The following is a 20,103-nucleotide window of genomic DNA, read 5'->3' as shown; positions in this document are numbered from 1 at the left end:
GATAAATTAAATACTGTAGCAGGTATAACTATAATGTCCAATTATAATTTTAAAAAATGACAAAAACATCCAATTATTAAAAGCGCCATCTAAGCATGTCACACTATGTGAAAAATAAATAGAAAAAAGACTACTTCACCTTGAATATTTTTTATATTTCTATATATTAATGCATTTTTTGTATTTTTGCACTTACACATTTTTCATAAATGCGAACAAAACTGCAGTCTATTTATTAGATTAAATTGTAAAAAGTAAACTGTATCAATCCTTTGTTAAGGAAATAAATACCATAAAAAATTAATGAAATAATTAATCTATTTATTTCAATTTGCAGGAGCAAATTTGAATGTGAGCTTTAGCTGTTAATCACTAGCTATGATTCAAACTCGGCTCTATCCTGTATTCGTACCGCAATGTAGGATATCCCCTCCAGGAGGCAAATACGTTGGAGAAGTCAAACTGTCGGTGCGTTTCTCTGCCACCTGACCACCAGTTGTGATTTCAAATTGTCCAGGACGAGGTGTGAGCTTTTTTTTCGTAGCGCGTGTTTCCATGACGACGTGATGTATTCTCGCGGTGCGTTGCTGCTACTTTGTTGCTTGTTCTTGATACTGGCTGGCCACTGTCACGAGGAAAATGTCAGCACCGTCACGGAGGAGAACGCGCTAGCAAAATTGGTTAAAATGTTCTCTAAGCCTGGAGCGTTTAAACGAGTAAGATTTAAACATTAAAACTTTAATAGTTTAATTTTATCTGTTTTCATAAAACAATGTAATAATAATAATAGAAGCGATGTATAGCAGATTACATTACCATTTCATATCATAATAATTAACTTCTTCATTATTTTCTTTTTTTCTTGATAGGTAATTTTTTAAAAATTATATAATCTCAAGTGACAGACGCGGTGATGTTGTTTGTCGAGTGATTATTTTTCTCTCCCTTTTTTTTTTTTTAGAAAAAGCAAAATTAGAAATTCAGATTTAGAAATGTTTTTGAATCTTGATTTTTGCACTCTAATTAACAAAAATACGCATGCGCATTGAATAAACACGCTAAGAACGAGGCTGATAAAAGTGCCGGCACTTCTCGACACTTTTCGTTGCGTAACGAAAATCGTAATCGAAGAATATTTATGTACTCACGATTACATGTTTCCGAATTGCAATAATCACAAGGATGTCATGCAGAAATCAATAGACATTGTTCTAACAAATATTTTATCTAACTCTTTTTTCAACACAAAACTGTAAACATTTAAAAGTCAAAACAAGAAATTGTATCACTATTCTATTATTTTAAATTGAATAATAATTATATAGAATTAGATCATTACATTACATATTTCAAATAACATAAATAATTACACGTTAAATCTTTCTCGACATTTCCTAGAATTCAGAATTAAAAAAGAAAACGCGCATTGCTAGCTTTGCGCATGCGATAAAGCTATCCGATTAACTTTCAGATTAACGCAATATTCGGTGAAAATTCGATCGAGGAGCTGTACACGTCTTGCCCGAAAGGCGAGGAGGGTCTCGAATGCAGAAGAGCTGAGGCCAGACGATCCGTTGACTGTCCTGAAGGTAATCGACCAAGGATTCCAAAATTGTATGCACGTACACTCGTAAGCACATATACAGTATACAGTTGCTCATGAAAGTATTTGAACTTACCAATCTGAAATGTATATAAAAATTACAAGGCATTTATTGCAAGTATATTTTCAGTAAAAAATTAATTAATTAAATTAATATAAAGCATGCATAGCCATCTTAAATAAATAATAAGTGTTAGAGATGGCCCCACAAAATTTTGTAACATATTAGTAGATTGCGAATGTTTAAGTATTTATAGAAAATTTGAAGGTTGTATATTTGCAGAACGTATATGATAGTCAAAAATATATAAAATATCCAAAATAAACAACATAATATTTAGTCGGTGAAGACAATCTGTACCTATTTTACGTCTGTTTAATTAGGTTCACAAAGATATGAACTTGTATAAATATCTGCAATTTACTGATTAATAGTGAATGATTGACTGTTTAAATACATTTATGATCTTCGCGAAATGTTCACTGGTACTGAATATCTTATAGCTTCTATGTATGTACATTTTCAGATTTGTTTCAAATTTTACCGATGTAATCATAATCTGTAATCTGTAATCGAATCTCAGTTCAGTGGTAATGAAATTTCAATATATGATATATTCATAAATGCTTTCTACAAATGTCTGAATACTCTCTTGGGCTACTGTACACACACGCATGTAAAATCAATACATGCATACATCTTTGCATTCCAACAAAGCCGGCGTAATCACTGTTATGGAAAAACATATACCACTATGCGCGATGTATAATAGAGATTCTGACCTTGACATAGCCACTCCCAGACATTGTTTGCCCACGTTAAATGCACACAAACGCGCGAGAGCGTTAATCTACGAATTAGATCCGGCGCAGCGTTGGATCGAACGTTGTTTCTCGATTTTTTTCGCATTCAACCGTATTCATCGTGGCGCAATAAATCACTTTCCCAGGAATGATGCTCGCACCGGTTAGGAAACATTTCTGCTTTTACTTTGAGAACGTGAACGTATATAGGTTTATGGTCATTTGGGGGTCATAACGAAAAAAGTAAAATAATTTTTTTAGTAAATTTCTGTCTTAAGGAAAGTTTAATGACTGACGGAAATGACGAAGAATGTGTTTGAGGCATAAATTAATCTTTTGTTGTGCAATCATGTGCATTCTTGTAATTGAAAAATGCAGGCGCATCATTTTGATGCGATTCTGAATAAATGAAATCTCTTTTTATTCTCTATTCATTGTTTTTAATAGGCTAGTTGTTTTGTGTAAATAGTACAATTGCACTGTTGCATATGTACGCCAGTGCAAAAAGACATAATGTATAATAATAACAAAATAATAATAACAGAAAATAATACCTAAAAAATTGTATCAAATAATATCTTTTGTTTTTTTTAACTAACCAGTTTATAAAAAATGTTCTATATAGTATATCATTGTTCCTAATTTTCTTTATAAAAGCATTCCCCTAACTGATGCTCTAATTATTTTAAGCAATGTAACATTAACCCTTCGCGGTTGAAGGCTTGGATACCGGCCTGGCAGCACACTTTCACTAACAACAACTTTGACACTACTTGTATAATTTACTTAGCAAGGTTTTATTAAACGTAATCGAAACATATATTACCGCCACTCCTACACGCACATTGTTTGCATATTATTATTGCTCGGGAACATTCTTTCGTGAATCAGATGGACACCATTGGATTGCAGTGAATCGAATAGAAAGCGATTGAAATTCGATGAAATTCAGTTCCTATACCGATGGTGATTCACCGAGACGCGATAAATCACTTTCCGCGGAGTGATGTTTAAGTACTTTGGAAACGTTTCTACTTTTGCTTTTAAGATGCGGGCATAATATTAACCCTCATGACGAAGGAGGACAGTCGTTTGAAAGTTTGAAGATGTACTTTCACTAATCTCTCATCACCATGAAATTACTTTACTTATATATTATGAATTTTTCTGCTTAAAATTATTTGCAATTTTGTTGAAATTGTGATTATTACAGTCTAACGTGAAATTGACTCTAGAAAATATTAACAAAATAGTCTGCAAAAAGTAAATTCTTTTCTGAAGAATGTAGGACTTCATCTGAAAGAAATATTTGTAGACTACAGAATTTATGTAAATTCATATTTTATACGTGTAATTTAAAAAATAGGATTTATGTAGAAAAATTGTACTTAATAGATATTGTAAAGAGTATATCTGTACCTTAGATACTTAATATATTTTTGCATATGATATGCACTCTGTATATTTTTGCATCTTTAAAATTTCTCATAAATGCATAAAAATCAGAATTGCTTGTACAACAAAGAATCAATGCCTTTAATCGTATTCTATTGAATTAAAACACGTGTCTAATTTATCGATGATGAATAACATTCTGCAATCAATGTGAGAATGTGGAATCAATTTTAATAAATTTCAATTTGTTCGTTAGTTATACTTAGAATTATCTCTAGACCAAGGAAATTCCAATTTCATAGAACTAGCAGACAGTGTAAAAATAGAAAATCAAGAGGAACGTTTACTTTTACCACACGTGTCCTTGCGATTCTTTTCCAAGAGGAAACCTCGTCTAACGTCCGCAATAATTTGTATCGGCCGAGCATTTGTGCCATCTCGCGTCCCTCCTTTCACCGTTCGACAATCAGAGCAACAATGATTTAACCTTCTAATCATCTCAGTTAGAATGTACATAACTGCGAAAAATTAACAACATGCTTGTTTTCTTTGAATATAAAGTTTTTTCTCTTTACCTCTTTTCTTTCCTATTCTGTATTCTTTTTTGATGAAAGGATGCACACATAGGTGACACTGTAACACACTCTTCGCTACTTTTGAGGAAGATGTAAACTGCCAGATTAGAATTGAGATTTAAATCTGTATATACAATGACGAGCAAAAGTGTAAACACACTCCGCTGATTTTATGTAAAAGGCGATACTACGACTAATTTTTCAAGTGACCGGTAAAGATGAGGTAACAGTAACTACAAACTAAGTCTGATTAATGAAATGTAATAGTTCATTTTCATTAACATTAATAATGTACAGGATATTTTATAATAATTGTGTTTTGGAACAATGTTTACAGTTTTGCACGTTTAGTCAGAAACGTTTATGATAGAATATAAATGTCAGGGAAACGAAACTGTCAATAAGCACTGATTGTCCACTGTTTCACAGTCAACTGTACCACACCACTGTTAGATTACTTTTCAGTTTGATATGCTTAATCCAAGGTGAAGCCACTTAGTGAAGATAAAAAGAACAGTATTATTTATTTGTGTGATAAAGATTTGTCGTTGTGGCAAATTGCAAAGAAATGTGGTGTCAGTCATACGATAGTTGCAAGAATAAGAAAAAAGTATGTTAGTGCACCAAATTCTTCACAAAACGGTAGACCGCGACTTATTTCGGATAGAGCAGCACGTGAAATTGCACACTGTATTCAGTCGGATAGTTACAAAACACCAAAAATTGCTGCTCAGGAAATCGAAATAAGTGCTAGCGAATGGACCATTCGTCGCTCTTTAAAGAGAATTGGTTTACGAGCGAAGGAAAAAGAAAGTAAACCAGCTCTTTCAAACAAAAATATTAAATTACGAAAACAATTTGTTGACACCTACAAAGAATGGACGACCGAAGATTGAAAAAGAGTTATATGGAGTGACGAAACAAGAATTGACAGATTCGAATCCGACAGAAGGTCCTGGTATTGGACTTCATCCGAGAATAACGATCAACCAGATGGTATAAAACAAACTATGAAGTTTGGAGGTGGCTCAATTATGTGTTGGGGTTGCTTTACTCACAGAGGTGTTGGTCCTTTAGTTCGAATCGAAGGTATAATGCGAAAAGAGCATTATTTGACCATTCTACAAAGTAATTTACCTTCTGTAGTTAATTCTATTGGATATAATGAACGTGAAGTACTATTTCAACAAGACGGGAATCCTAAGCATACTGCAAAAATAGTTAAAACCTGGCTAGAAAATCAAAATTTTTCGGTGATGAAGTGGCCAGCACAATGTCCGGATATGAATCCGATTGAAAATTTGTGGTCCATTTTGAAAAGAAGGCTGGCAAAATATAATAATCCACCTTCAGGTGTTCGTGAATTATGGGAAAGAACACAACAGGAATGGTACAATATTGAACCACAAATAATTAAAAATTTAATTGACAGTATGCCTCGTAAATTAAAAGCATTAAAAAAAAGTAAAGGAAAGTGGACGAAATACTAGGTTGAAACCTTAATTCGACGAGTATAATTAAAGTGCAGAACTGTAAACATGGTTTGAGATGTCCATTTTTGTAAAATGTTCTGTATATTATTAATGTTAATGAAAATGAACTATTACATTTCGTTAATCAGATGCAGCTTGTAGTTACTGTTACCTAATCTTTACCAATCACTTGAAAAATTAATCGTATTATCGCCTTCTACATAAAATCAGCGGAGTGTGTTTACACTTTTGCTCGTCACTGTATCTAGAACTGATCCAGAATCTTGATATTATCAAAGAGGGAATTTTTTCTCTGATATTATGTAACTATAATTTAAGTTGTTAGCTTATGTTACGACGCAGCAAATTGTATCAACAACGACTGAAAAACCACTCCAACAACCTAGCCACAAATCTGCTGGATTCCTACGAAGTACGTGAAAGACTGAAGAGATTTCATTTTCTGCATAACAGCTAAACAATGTTATTGTAGTATACCATTGTGTGTATTTACATTTAAGTCAACCTAAACCGTCATAATCACGTTCATTACCATTGTATGGTAAATTGTATATATGCAGATATTAAAAAAAAACTTACCTTAATAAAATTGGTCTTAATTTTAATTATCTAGTGCAGATAAAAGTAGAAGTCCTTTAGTTAAAAATTAGTCTAATATAGAATTTTTACTAACCTAAAAATGGAAAATTAATCGAAGATAGAATTACTACTGATGACAGTATACCTTGAATCTCCTCACTAAAATTTGCATTCATATATAAATGGATCAAAATTTTTAATTTTTCCGCATATATATCTATATTCATTTTTTTAATTCATTTGAATTACTTATTACTATAAATAATGATTAGAAATTTTTTTATTTTAGAAAATAAGCAATGCAGATTGTAAAAAATGTAGGAAGTTGAATCATAAACTGATACTATTATGACAGAATAAAAAGCAATGTTCTATTATCGAACTATTCGTATCTAAAAGAACAGAGATTTATCTCAATTCTGAACCAGCTACTACATGAAAAATACACACGTGCGGCATATATGATACGCGATACGCTTTGCTTCTGTTCCTCTGTTCCCCCTTTCGCGTTACGCTTATTTAACGTAAAGAGTCAAGTGTCTCATGATGCAAGTGCGTTGCGTAGGTAATGGAATTGCAATCGAGATGAAGAGGCAGATAGAAAAGTCTAATAACTATCAAAAAGGGCCTATTTCAAAATATTAAAACATTATGTAGTACCATTTTTGATAGTGATATGTAAAATCAATGAATGTAAGATTAAGTAACGTGTAATAAATGAATGTAATAAATCATAGTGGTATTAGTCAGCTCGTTATGAATTTTAAGGTCATGAAAATATGTCGTAGCAGAGAAAAAGGTTATAACTCACTTAATTATGAAAGTGTAGATGAATTGCAGTAATGATAGGTTGAAATACCTGATTATATTTAAATTCTCAAAATGTTGACTTACTCTACTATGATTTTCCCATCATATTAAGAAATCTAGATAAAGGGTGTCGAATAATTAAATTTTCCAATGATTCAATTGGATCAGATTGTCAAAAAGTAAACATAATCAAAGTTACCATTTTACGCTATCCATGGAGTTTGAATCTAAAGCATCATGATCTGGAGTTCATTGCCATTATCGGTAATTCACGTAATTGTCTTCATGCAATTACTAATTTGTTTAATAGTTTATACCTTATTTTCATATAATTTATTAGATCGATAAGAGTACCGATTATAAATAAACGATTCGCAAATTTCATCTATGAGTCAATTAATTCTTTTTGCGTTTTCCAGGTGACTGTTACTGCTACAATTGCGCCGCAGCTGGTCCTGAGTTATGGGCATCCTGTTGTCGTGAAAGCTTGCGATGCTGTTCACATCTCGCGGCGGCCTGTCGAACCTGCGACCATCCGACGTTGTATCCGTTTTGCTCAAAACACTTTAAAAAATGTCTGGTCGAGTTCAATGAAGAGAAGCAAAATTAATATTTGTTTCTCTATATCTTGATGAATCCTAGTTTCTCGCGTTTCGATTGAAACAAAATAATGATTCTACGAAATATAAGAAAACAGGATAAATCATTATACAGTGGCTCATGAAAATAATTGAACGCTTATAGAAACTCATTATGCGCGCAATACAAAAGAATTTGAAATTTCATTAGCACTGTAATGAGTAGGATGCGAATTTTTATTCATTTATAGAAAATTTAAAATTGCAAAAACGTACGAGATGCATATGACATGCAACATATTCAAAGTATAATTATTATAAAACTATCACTTAGTTAGTATAGTTGCTATAAAACAAAGTATACTTATTATAATATACAATAATTGAAAGATGAAAATTCCTACTTAAATATCATTTCTTTAATTAGATTTGTAAAAATACGGATCTGTATTAAAATCCGTAGTCTAATAATCAGATGATACGACAATTATGATTATATTAGTAAAATTTGGAATTTAAAAATGTATATAGAAGTTAAAAATATACCCAAGTAATTAAACAATCTATTATTCATAATATTAGTCAGAAAATCAGCAAAAATAGGGATCATATTTTTCTTTTCCTCAAATGTTCCTCAAATGTAGCTTAATAATATAATAAATAACTACTTGTTTAATTATTTTGGTATATCTTGTAAGTTCTATATACATTTTCAAATTGGTTCCAAATTTTACCAATAGATTCACAATAATCATATCTCATTACAGTGCTACCAGTTTTGACAAATTTCGTATAACGCACCTAATATATCCATAAAAATTTTTCATGACAACTATTGTAATACTTTTGCCAACCACTGTACGTAAATGGTAATACTTTTTAAACTTTGAACCAGAAATAAGAGAGAAAGAGAGAGATTGTGACAAACGAAGATACATCTCTCTGCAGCGATATGTACTATATACCGTGACTAAATATATACTATAATCACACTAGGATACAAAGCAGGAAAAGGAATTCGTAGAAAATAGTAACGCAACAGGAAAGAAGGCAAGTTCGCGTAGGCTAACTAAATCGGTATCGTATTCTTGCATAAGTTGAAAGTTTTACGCCGAGTTTCTAAATATAGCGCTTATCTTTCGACTTGCTAAACTGGTCCCCAGTTTCAATTTTTTGCCACGTTACATTTCGTACCGGCCAGGGCAGCGCGAGAAACGAGACGCAGCGATAAAATCGTACCTGAACTCGTGCTAGAACATGGCTAAAAAACGCATGCTTCGTTTTCATTTGCGGGACGGCGTATGAAGAGGAAAAGCAACATAGTGGATTCATTGCAGAGGAGAGTGTAACAACGGAAAGGGAACCATTATATCGTCCGATATCTTTGTACTAAGGCTCAACGATGAGAAAACGTGTCCGTGTACAGAGAAAAAAGAATCAATAAAAAAAAAAAGATAATAAGAACAAAAGGAGTATTAGAGTTTGTAATGACGAAATTCTTGAGCGTTCATAGGTCAATGTACAAACATAGTAAAAAATTAATGGTACCTCCTAAAGACTAAACGATCGCAGGCCATTTAATCCGCCGCTTTATAGGTATCTTAACGATTATCGAAAACGTGTTCGAGTTACGCGAGTTACTGTCCAAGCGATAGACAAGAAGTAACACAGACGGTTCGATAAGTTACACATTTACAAAAGTGTCTCGTCGAGATTCGAAACGCACGAAAATGACACAAACACTTGCTTCGAGAAAATTCTTCTCTTCGACGGATTTGTTTTCACTTTGTTTTTTTTCATTCATTTTTTTCTTTTACATGTAACATTAAAAGCTGACAACGTTTTTCGAGAGTACAAATAATAAATCATCACTCGAGATACAATCATTGATAAGCTTTATTCGTGTAGTCTCCAGAGTATTCGGTAATCTGTACTTTTTTTTTTTTTTGTTAAAACTACTAATCCTATAAATTGTGGGGGCAGAGATTCTCGTCAGGTAGTCAGACTTAAAAGATACAATAATTTGAATTCAGTTTCATTTCTCTTTTTTTTTTTCTATCTTTAGACGTAATAAATTTAATAATGTACCTAACAAACCATTTTGTACATTCTTAATTTGTATTTTCCGTTTTCACATATTCTTTTTCGAATCATTTCAGCGTGTTTTCTGTGTCCCCACGAAATATCGGACCTCGTTTTCGTTTACACATTTTATTTTCTGTTCCAAATACCTTATATAGAATACTATTCCGCGATGTTCGAAGTTCTATATTGCTTTACCTATATATCAGATCGAAACTTGGATTCGTTTCGTTTTCTTTGTTGTTTCTTATTCCATATATTTTACACTACCGCCCTGCAAATGCAGTATAAGTGTTTTTTTCCTTCATTTGTTTTTTCGTATTCTTCTCGAAGCGAAAAAAATTTGTTTCCATTTTTTCCTCATTTTTTCCATCTTCTTTTTTCCTGTTTAGAATATAAAATTATACTTTCGTACTACAGAGTACTTTCAATTCTTAAATCAGCACCACATAGAGGTGAAAGACAAGACTAGAAAGGAAGATAGGAAGAAACGTATTAGTTGCTTTTTCATTTTCATTTCTTTTCTTTTGTTGTTTGCGTTATTCGTTCTTTTCTTTTCGAACACTCGTTTCGCGTTACCATGTGAAAAAATGTAATGTAATTATTTTGAACGTTCTCCCACTATCGCGTAAAATTCAAAGCAATCGTGATCGACGATCAATCTGACAAATCGTCGATCACGCGAAACGTCTTACGCGATTTCGGCAGTCATGAGATTGACGATGCTGCATGCATCTTCACTTTTTCTTTTATTCTGTTTCTTTTTTTTAAATGGAACAATTATACATTTGTTGAAGAAAGGGAGGTTGGTAACAAAACGCAGATATCTGGTATATACATAATATGATAATAGCAATAAATTTAGAAATAACCCTTTATATACAAATAACGTTTGGTCAAAGAACTTAAGATAAATTATTAATTCTAATGTAATCAATTTTCTTTTATATTTTGCATCTTGTGCGATAAACTGATTATATTTACCACGCAATATACAGAATATAAACTAAAGCAAACATATTTTATAATAAACTGCCTTACAAATACTATAATGATGTATTTTTAAATTAAATAATAACTCAAAACCTTTCCGTTATAGGTTACCCAAAGTAAGGCCCAACGATGCCAATTTAGGGTTAAAATATTCTCACTATTTTTATCTTAATGTAAAATTTATGAAATTAAGAAGGTGAAAACATAGATGTATGTTACAAATAATTAATAAGATACAACAATTAAATTAAGATATATCGATTGTATATGATTCTTATGCGTTAAGATACCATGCACTCCCTCGCTTCATATGTGTGATCGTGACGATGAAATACTCCGCTTTTTTTCGTTTCTACATTTCTTTTTCATTTTTTTTTCTTTTTGTCTATTTTTTCTTTTGTTTACGATCAAGAGGATGACAGCGGTAGCGTCCTGGCAAAAATGACAATTGACAACAATGACATACTTCGATTCTTCTTACACAAAAAACACAGATCTTGATCTATTATGCGATCGATAGACTTATTACGGTGTACATGTATATCAAGTATGAGTTCAAAATCTATCACGTAGTACAAAGAGAGATTGATTATGCTATTTTTAGTTTATTAACTTGTATCATATACCGAGAAATATCAAGACTACAGTTAACTATATATTTAGTGATTCGGAAATTGTGACCAAGATCGATTAATTAGCCGGTAATCAATGAAAAATCAGATTATTTAAAAGTGGAAGTGGTAATAAGTATTGCTTGGGATGTGTGCCGGAGATATTTTGCTTTGTTAAACTCGTTCTTTCTTTCTTTTTTCTTTTTCTCTTTTTAATGTGCAGATAAACTTTTTTTTTCATTTTGTTCTTTTTTTCAGAAGAGAGGATTTCATAAAAATTCGGCGATCTGCCACATAAATCGTTTTTCTTGTTTCTTCCTTCAGGAAAAACTTCGGATACATACGATCTGTTTAAATTCATTAAATACTTTTACATCAACGTGACACATGAAATCAATCGCGCTATCATTAGTAATTTACATCTTAATCGATAGATTTTCTTTCTTTCTTTTCTCCATTTTTTTTATATATTCTTCTTCGTTCCACGTCTTTTTTTTTTACTTTTTTACTTTTCCTTTCTTAAATACATCCTGCATCAAAATGAGCCTGAAAAAGTCTTATCACGAAATTCCTACGATTTGTGCGCGAATGACATTCGTGTCACTCTATCTATTCTTTTAAACATGTTGAATACTCATTCTCTGTTCTTCCGTAATAACGACAAAAAAAGAAAAATAAAAAAAAAGAAAAAAACGGAAAACATCGCTATCACACCCACATTCGTTTTTTTTCACTATATCAGTGACACACATTTTTTGTTATAAAGATTGTTTGTTTCTTTTTCTCATCAGTAATCTACAACTTTCTCTCTCATTCGCTCTTGCTCTCGCACTTTTTTCTTTCGCAATTATTATAATTGTCTTAAAAATACTCACAGTTTGAAGAAAATAAAGAGATATACACATAGCACAGGTACCGCTGATGGTTAAAAAAATTACTCAAACCAGCGACAAAGGTTGGCTTAACTATAATATATCAAGGGTCTAAAAAAGATCCCATTTTCTTCTTAATTTTACTTTACCTCACGTATTTATACGTGTTCACTTTCTCATTCTCACTTTCTTTCTTTCCCTCTCTCGCTCGTCCGTTCGTTCTCTTCCTCTCCGATTATGTCTACTATTGTGAATCAACCAATTTTTTTTTATGATCATGTAACACTTAGTACTGTCTTTAGTGCCTTATAAATGTCCACTTGGTTCTTTATGTAGATACAATATATATAATGTAATAATTGAAGCAATTATATTCATTTATGTGCGTCCAAGTTATTATGCACTTACTTTGATTGACATTCACCTATTATTCTTTTGTAATATTGTTAGTACCAACATAATGTAACACGAAAAACAAAATAACAGATATTGCTCTTAGAAGAAACCAATTAGAGAATTTTTTAATTGTTGGCCTTTGAGTTAAACGTGAACATTTAATTCTCTCTCTCCCTTTGAAAATCACCAAGGGAATTACGCTAATTATCATTTATGTATTATTAACTGAAAGTTTAGATTTGTTCGAGACGACAAAACATCGAACCTTCCGGGTAACAATCAAAACTCACACTCACACGTCAATGCATATCCACAAAATGATGGTTAAAATTCTTCCATTTTCACAATAATACAGGAAGTGTCTTGTTCCATTATTCCAAGTTTGAGCTTCATATTGTAAATAAAGATACCAATCGTACACAGATCGGTACATTATTCTAGAACTGTCATGAAAGTGTAACAATCACACCCCATTGAAAAATTTCCATTTAGTACATTATCATGGAAAAAGAATACGAGTATCCTTATTTCTCAATATTCTCTAACACAGTTCTGCACAGTTTCATTTATTTGTGTTTAATGGTCGATCTTTAAATGCGTCCGGTTACGTTTTCCAATTATGTGGATGGGCTCGAGGTGGTGCCTGGTTGCCCTGTGCTTGAGATGCTTGTGATGGAATCATATCAAGCAAATATTGGCGTTGCAAGTCTGCCGCTTGTCGTTGTAATTCTGCGAGACCTTTTCCGCCAGCTTGCGCCATTGCTATTTGGTAGGGATATAATATCGAGGTAAATGGTGGCATCATATGAGCAGGAAGAGGTTGATGAGGTGGCAGGCCTGGTACTGGATTTTTTGCCAGTTCTGAAAATAGGATCGACCACATTTTTATTTTTAACACACGACATGTAAATTTTTCAACAGGAAAGTATTTGGAAATTACCTCTGAGCAACTGTTGTTGTAAGGCAGCCGCAGCAGCGTGATGTGGGCTGAATTTTCCGCTTTCTGCCAATTTAACAAGAGGATGCTCTTGTAACTTGGGTGCTGGTGGAGTTGGTGCTAGTGTTGGTGCCGGTGGAACTTGCGGTGGAGGGGCTGGTGGTGTTGCTACTCTTCTCGTAGGAGTAGCTGCTTTAGGAACTGGTTTAGGAGCTGGTGGGTCTGGGCTAGGACACGCTGCTTGCGCCAACCTTTGCTCTATTTCTTGTTCCTGCTGCAGTGCTTTTACAAATGCTGTTTTTAACCTTTAAATACATACATCGTGTTAATCATCTTAATAAGATATATTATTAAATTTCTATTTTGTAAATTCAAAGTTTACCAACCGATTAGTATGCTCTGCTTTAAGAGCCTTTTTAACATTGGTCGTTACACAATGTTCGCATATAACTCGAGGATCACGACCTGCTGGAGGTCTTTGGAAAGTTGCATGTTGCCCTCTTGGACCTTCCTTTTTACCACCAGTCACAGGCTTTTCCCATTTCCACACTGGTGTGAAATCCGTTTTACATTGAGTACACTCAAACGGCTCTGGAGGTGGTGGAATAGCTGGTTCTTTAGTGATAAAATCAACTACATGCTCCAGACCCACCAAGTATATAAATTCCGTATTAGACGGATTTGGCACGAAGTGCATTTCCGGTGGCGGAGGTTTCGGAGGCGGTATTTGTAACAAGGTCTTTTCGAGTTGTTTTCTTAAAGCCAATTTAGCAGCAGCCTGACGTTGTGCAGGTGTCTGATTATCATCCCTTGGTCTTTCCTGTGGTTTTAAAAATAAACATTAGATTTATAGAAAAAGACTAGGTCTTTAATAAATTCTCTATAAAATAAAATATTAATGTTACAAGAAATACAGAAATATAAAGAAAAAAAGAGACAGGAAGGAAAATGGAAGTGTAAGTGGATTAAATATAGAAACACAAAATGCTGTGACTGTTAGGAAGACAAAAGAAAGTCGACACAACATTTAATAAAAAGTTAGATTGACAAGAGACTAAACATATACTTTGACTAGTGGATATACCTGCTCTGAAATCACAGGTGTGCTTAAGGATGCGGTGGTTTTATTTTCTTGAGGTCCAACAAGCAGCTTTGTGTTTACAAAAACACAATTATGGTTATTTACATAGTTCACAAATAATGTAAACAAGTATTTGTAAAATATAATATATACATATAAAATGTAACGCATTGAATATTTATTCATAAAAATTCTATATATATATATAAAATAATAAATGATATTTTGTACCTTACTTACTTGATGTGCTGGAGTGGGTGTTGGATCTTTCGTGGACCTCTCAGTTCTGTCTGCAGGTGCATGATAATTTGACACATTTGGTGTCGCACTAGGTGGCCTGCCTCTAGGATGAGGTGGTTGTGGTATAACCATATTAGGTGGCATTCCAGTACTAGACGTAGAACTTCGTCCAACTGTGGGAGGTAATAACATTCCAGGTGGTGGTGCATGTAAACTACTGCTTCTACTGGGTGCAGGTTGTCCCCTAAGCAAAGGTGGTGGTGCCTTGCCTGTCCTATGACTGGAAACAGGTACGTTACTTCGATAATCGGACGTAAACATACGTTTTATTATACATGTATGCAACAAAATTCAAGTAGAATATTACCTATGAGGAGCTGGTTGTACTGTAACTGGTGGGGGTAATTTACTTGGTACTTTAGGGACAGCAGCAATGTTTTCTTTCAGTTGCTGAGATTGCCTTAATTTCTTCAGTAATACCAATTTCATTTCCTCAGATCTAAGTTCCTCCCTTAACTTTCTAAGTGTTCTCTCACGTTCAGCCAACTCATCCGATGATAATTCTTTTATTGGAGGCAAAGGAGGCATATCACCTAATAGATAGAAGTTTTTAATGTTATTAGGTATACTTATGTAAGAAAGGAATATATTTAGGCATAGTACTGAAATTATAAATAATTATACTATTTTTCTAATTAACCTTCATCGCTGTCTGCATTTCCATTCACGTAACCATTTATTCTACGTTCATCAGGAGTTTCTGCATAACTTATTTCAATTCTAGGTCTAAGATTACGACGAGTTTTCCTATCATCACCAGACTTGGGAGCCAAAATGCCTCTTGCTGCATTCTGAATATTACGTGCTTCTGGCATGTTGTCCACATTAGGACTTGAAGAAAAGTGAACACCTAAATCTAATGGAACTCCTACGTCACCAGAGTTAACAGTTATCGATGGAGAATTTCTCCTGCTACTGCTGCTGAAAACACACATTACTTAGTGACAAAACTGATATTATGACAAATTTTATAATGTAATAAAAAAAAAAAAACTATATACATCAAATAAAGAGTGAGGACTGTAAAGAATTTCATTTGAAAAAAGAATAATCTACTTTTATGTAAGAACTTCTATTTGACATTAGTGATAAGAACTTGTTTTCTTTAAAAGGTACGTTATCATAAAATATTACAATGCATTATTAACATCCAGTTTTCATAACTATAATGTAAAACAGTAGCCTCATTCTGTAATCAGAATGACGTAAACAACAGCAACTTAATACTGACACAGTTCTCAACCCTGTATCAATATACAACATTATAATCAACCAACACAACATTTAAAAAAACGAGAGGGAAAAAGTCGAAGTTTCTTTCAATTTACCTAACACTCAAGTCAACAACCGCATCCCCGTCCAAATCCATGGCTTCCATTCTTTCAAATTCAGCAACTCTATAAAAACACACAAGTGCTTATTTATAACACGATTTATGTGGTTCGTTTCGATTCGATCGATTCTGTAACAATAACGACACACATAACGAGTGCGTATACACTTACAAAGGACTAGAAAAAAAGAATAAGAAAAAAAACATTACAAAGAACAAGATGAGACTACGAAAGTAATGAGACAGAGCGTTTCATGATACCGAAATGATTTCAAAGCTCATAGAAAAAGATTCACAGCGCGGAATAAAAATAACTGGGTTACCAAAAATTTCCGTTCGACCATTCCGTTTCATATGCACCGGAGCATCGTGGTTCTCTGCTCTTCCCTCTTTTTATTTCAAAGGCAAGTTGCGTCTCCGCTTGCAAAGGACGCAATCACAACACCACAGTAGAGCACCACCGGTAACGCGATTAACTTCGCGGTACTTAAAACGGTTGATAAAAAGATCGTGTTCGGTTTGCAAGGCGATCGGCCGATATCCACGGAAGCAAATGTCCTAACCTAACCTCTCGTGGTATTCAAAGACGTTCAAAGAAGGGAATATATCGGTGGTTCGAGATCGTGCACGAGGATATTGGCGCGCTTTGCTAAGGCTGCCGGCAGCACTATACACTGCGTGCCCTTTCCTTTCAATCTTTCTTTACCGAAAACTTGTATCTCGGAAGGAAGAATTTGATGGCGGTGACGAAAATCGAAGAATTGAATTTGATGCTTCGGAAGTGGCGTCTCGGCACAATGGCAGCTAAGCGTAGCGGTACAAGACTGTGGAAGGGGGAGAAGGGTGCCCAGTACTGTGAGGGGAGAGGTACGGTCGCACATTAATTATTTCTCCCCTCACCCCTCCATCGCCGGGTCTCTCTACCCCCTACCACACGAGTCAGCCACTCACCCACACGAACGGCATCGGGAACGGGCTAGAAACCAATCTCTCTTTCTCTTTTCCTCCGTACTCCCTTCCCTACAAATATCTCTCTCTCTCTCTCACTCGTTTCTCTCTCTCTGCGGATTTTCCCGAATTTCGTCTCCGTACTTCTCTCCCTTTCCCTCACTCCTCCCTCGCACCCTTATGCCCTACGGGAAATCGATTTTTCGACGGAGTCCCCACTGCCGGCCTTGCCGACCAGAGGGACGAAGGAGTTGCAATGTTTTTGCAACGTATTTCATATCGTCCACGCATCTCGTAATTACTATTGTACCAAGAAACCAAGCGCGACCTCTAGGTAATACGATCTATTATCTATATGTTTTATTCCACAGTTTTTGATGTGATTCTAAGCGGAGAGATATTTGATGATTACTTCTATAAATAAGGTGTTTTTTAAATGGTGGTATCTTATGCGAATGTGATTTTAGATTGTCTTAATGGCCAAAGAATTAACTAGTTCACGGAGTTTCTCTCGGATCTCCCGCCTTGCACACTTTCCAGATCACGTGACGGTGTAAGGATCTCTAAACTCGAGAATTTATGTCAACATTTTTCATTCACGTTTTATGACATTACTGTTTTACTAATGGGGAAATAATAAATGAAGAATAAGTAATATATAATTGCATTGATATTTGATTTTTGTCGACAAATGTAATATAATTATATTTTTTTTTAATTTCCAGTTATAAATCGTTATAAAAATTGTCCATATACTTTTCAATTGTATTTTGTTTTCATATGTTGTAATTGAAAACTATGAAACAAGTGTAATGTGTGAATTTTAAAGCGACCTACGACAATCTTTGACTTTCTTCGACTTAACCTAATAAATGTATTCCACCGTTATAATAAATCGGCACTCTAATTTTGTCTTCGAGTAAATTACTTAAAAACGAACTAAATTACAACAGGAACTATACTTTATCGCTTGTATTTAACCAAGCTCACGTGCAAACGATTAGAAAAGTAACCGTAAAAATAGAAAAAGCTACATGATCATGTAACAGTACTTCGATGTCCCATGTTTCTATTCTGAATATATTATTCTAACATTACGTTATCAATAAAAATATTGGAATTCATTATTCCAAGGAAAAAAGTTTGAATCATTCAATGATAGTTAACGCTAGAAGTACCACAGTTGTCAAAATTCGTAATTCTTTGTAAATTTTATAAATTTACAATGGTGCATTTTTAGAAACTTTTTGTAATTTTTAATAAAGTATATGGGGATGCATTTTTTTATTTCCGTTATACCGTTATTCTGTCTTTACTTTGATTGTATAATTTCGCTTTAATTTTCTTTGGTAGAAATTTCGTATTTTAATCATCGGTAGTTCTAGCGTTAATGAGGCGTGCAGTTGAAAATATCGGTGGCTGAGTGTCGAACGAGGCATACACGAACGCTGACTGGCGACGTGTGACGCCAACTCGCACGACAACGGCGACACGCGACTCTTTATATTTCCGCGTGCACAACATATTTGCTACTACATTGATAATCGCACCTTCTCCGAAGGAACGAATGCACGGAGTATTTTGACCCCCACACATACGCCTACGCCTCTCGCGTTCAGGAAGGCACCAACGTACCTGAGAGGAGGTCAATGAAAAGGTTGATCCGAATTTGTGTAAATCGACTTGACATGCAAAGTCAGTCGACTCTTGGACATAAAACGGACGTACAAATGGGGCACAATCAGACAGGTAGAGGCTAGTGTAGATAGGCAGCAGGCAAAGATGACAACCAAGAGAAGCAGCAGGTAGAGAGGCACGTTGTTAGGTAGACAGTTAGGCAGGCAAGGCGGTCTGGTCGCTTTCCACTCCACTTCACTCCACTCCACTACGATATATTACTCTATACTATCGCTTACGTACAATGACATGGCGCACACGACATACCGCAGTCAGTGTACGCATACACTTCACTTCTCTTGAGTGTCCCTCCCTATCACGAGCACACTTCACCGCCTCGCGATCATACACGCGCGATTTCCGCATGTTTTCGTGAATCTTTTTCGTCTGGCGTACCCGCGCATTGTTTTAACCATGTCCCTCGCGGCTTCCTCTAAACTGTGACTGAACCAGCTCCGTGTTGTAACAAACACGAAAACAAAATATGTACGTATACACAGAGAAAGAGAGGAAGAGAGTCTGATTAAATGGACAGGGGATGACGCGTGCCAGCAGTAACCGCGAAAACGTTCGTGACGATACGCGAATCCCAGACACCAACCTTGAGCTGCTACCTTCCGCGCAAGGAGAAAAAATTCACACCGCCTCTGCGCAAAAATTAACGAGAGTGATTCAATATGGCGGCCTTGTCCGCCGTTGATGTCTTCCCCTCCTCCATCGCTCGTTTCGCCGGGCATCGTCGCCGTCGTCACTCCCCTGCCCCTGTCGCTGTCTCTGTCTCTGCATCGGAGGTGTAATGCCGTCGTGTGTGGGTAAAGAGGGGACCCAGGGGTAGAGGACGGTGGTACGGTTGGGCGGGAAGAATGGGAGAGAGAAGGGAGGTAGACAGTGGATCTTGTCGCCCCCGTTGGCCCCCGGTATCGTTTATCGGGAAAGCGCCGCCAGCTACGGGGCTTACCGGAAGCACCCCACGGACTTTGTAAATGCGCTACGAAAGGGGCTTGACAGTCGTCTAAACAAATCCACGTGCTTCTGC

At 34.8% G+C, this 20,103-nt stretch overlaps 2 protein-coding genes and 2 long non-coding RNA genes across 18 annotated transcripts; 2 read left to right on the top strand and 2 right to left on the bottom strand.

Moving 5' to 3' along the window:
* The first annotated feature begins 422 nt into the window (after positions 1-422).
* LOC138185603 (uncharacterized) lies at positions 423-9,788 on the top strand. The gene is made up of 3 exons (XM_069124674.1): positions 423-716; positions 1,472-1,589; positions 7,679-9,788. The coding sequence occupies exons 1-3, from the start codon at positions 567-569 to the stop codon at positions 7,867-7,869; spliced, it is 459 nt and encodes a 152-aa protein (XP_068980775.1). The 5' UTR covers positions 423-566; the 3' UTR covers positions 7,870-9,788.
* LOC138185610 (uncharacterized) lies at positions 2,723-4,115 on the bottom strand. The gene is made up of 2 exons (XR_011174680.1): positions 3,827-4,115; positions 2,723-3,703 (listed from the first exon to the last, which is right to left on the bottom strand). It is a non-coding gene; the product is annotated as an uncharacterized LOC138185610 (long non-coding RNA).
* Positions 4,150-5,040, top strand: LOC138185617 (uncharacterized). The gene is made up of 2 exons (XR_011174681.1): positions 4,150-4,244; positions 4,364-5,040. It is a non-coding gene; the product is annotated as an uncharacterized LOC138185617 (long non-coding RNA).
* On the bottom strand, positions 9,296-19,837 carry simj (transcriptional repressor p66-beta simjang). 15 transcript variants are annotated; one of them, XM_069124601.1, is made up of 10 exons: positions 19,026-19,303; positions 16,766-17,418; positions 16,438-16,506; positions 15,750-16,030; positions 15,417-15,642; positions 15,041-15,347; positions 14,813-14,878; positions 14,115-14,548; positions 13,732-14,033; positions 9,296-13,652 (listed from the first exon to the last, which is right to left on the bottom strand). In XM_069124601.1, the coding sequence occupies exons 3-10, from the start codon at positions 16,485-16,487 to the stop codon at positions 13,396-13,398; spliced, it is 1,923 nt and encodes a 640-aa protein (XP_068980702.1). In that variant the 5' UTR covers positions 16,488-16,506; positions 16,766-17,418; positions 19,026-19,303; the 3' UTR covers positions 9,296-13,395. The 15 variants fall into 15 exon arrangements, with proteins under 15 accessions (XP_068980702.1, XP_068980709.1, XP_068980744.1 ...); XM_069124608.1 differs by lacking the exons at positions 16,766-17,418; positions 19,026-19,303 and adding an exon at positions 19,669-19,837; XM_069124643.1 differs by lacking the exons at positions 16,766-17,418; positions 19,026-19,303 and adding an exon at positions 19,669-19,822 and having other exon boundaries at positions 15,750-16,027.
* Positions 19,838-20,103: the final 266 nt, after the last annotated feature.

This window comes from Bombus flavifrons, chromosome 1 (assembly GCF_040668555.2).
Source record: "Bombus flavifrons isolate JBK064 chromosome 1, iyBomFlav1_principal, whole genome shotgun sequence".
Classification (NCBI taxonomy): domain Eukaryota; kingdom Metazoa; phylum Arthropoda; class Insecta; order Hymenoptera; family Apidae; genus Bombus; species Bombus flavifrons.
The sequence above is the reverse complement of the archived record's forward strand: the minus strand, read 5'-3'. Positions and strand labels throughout refer to the sequence as shown.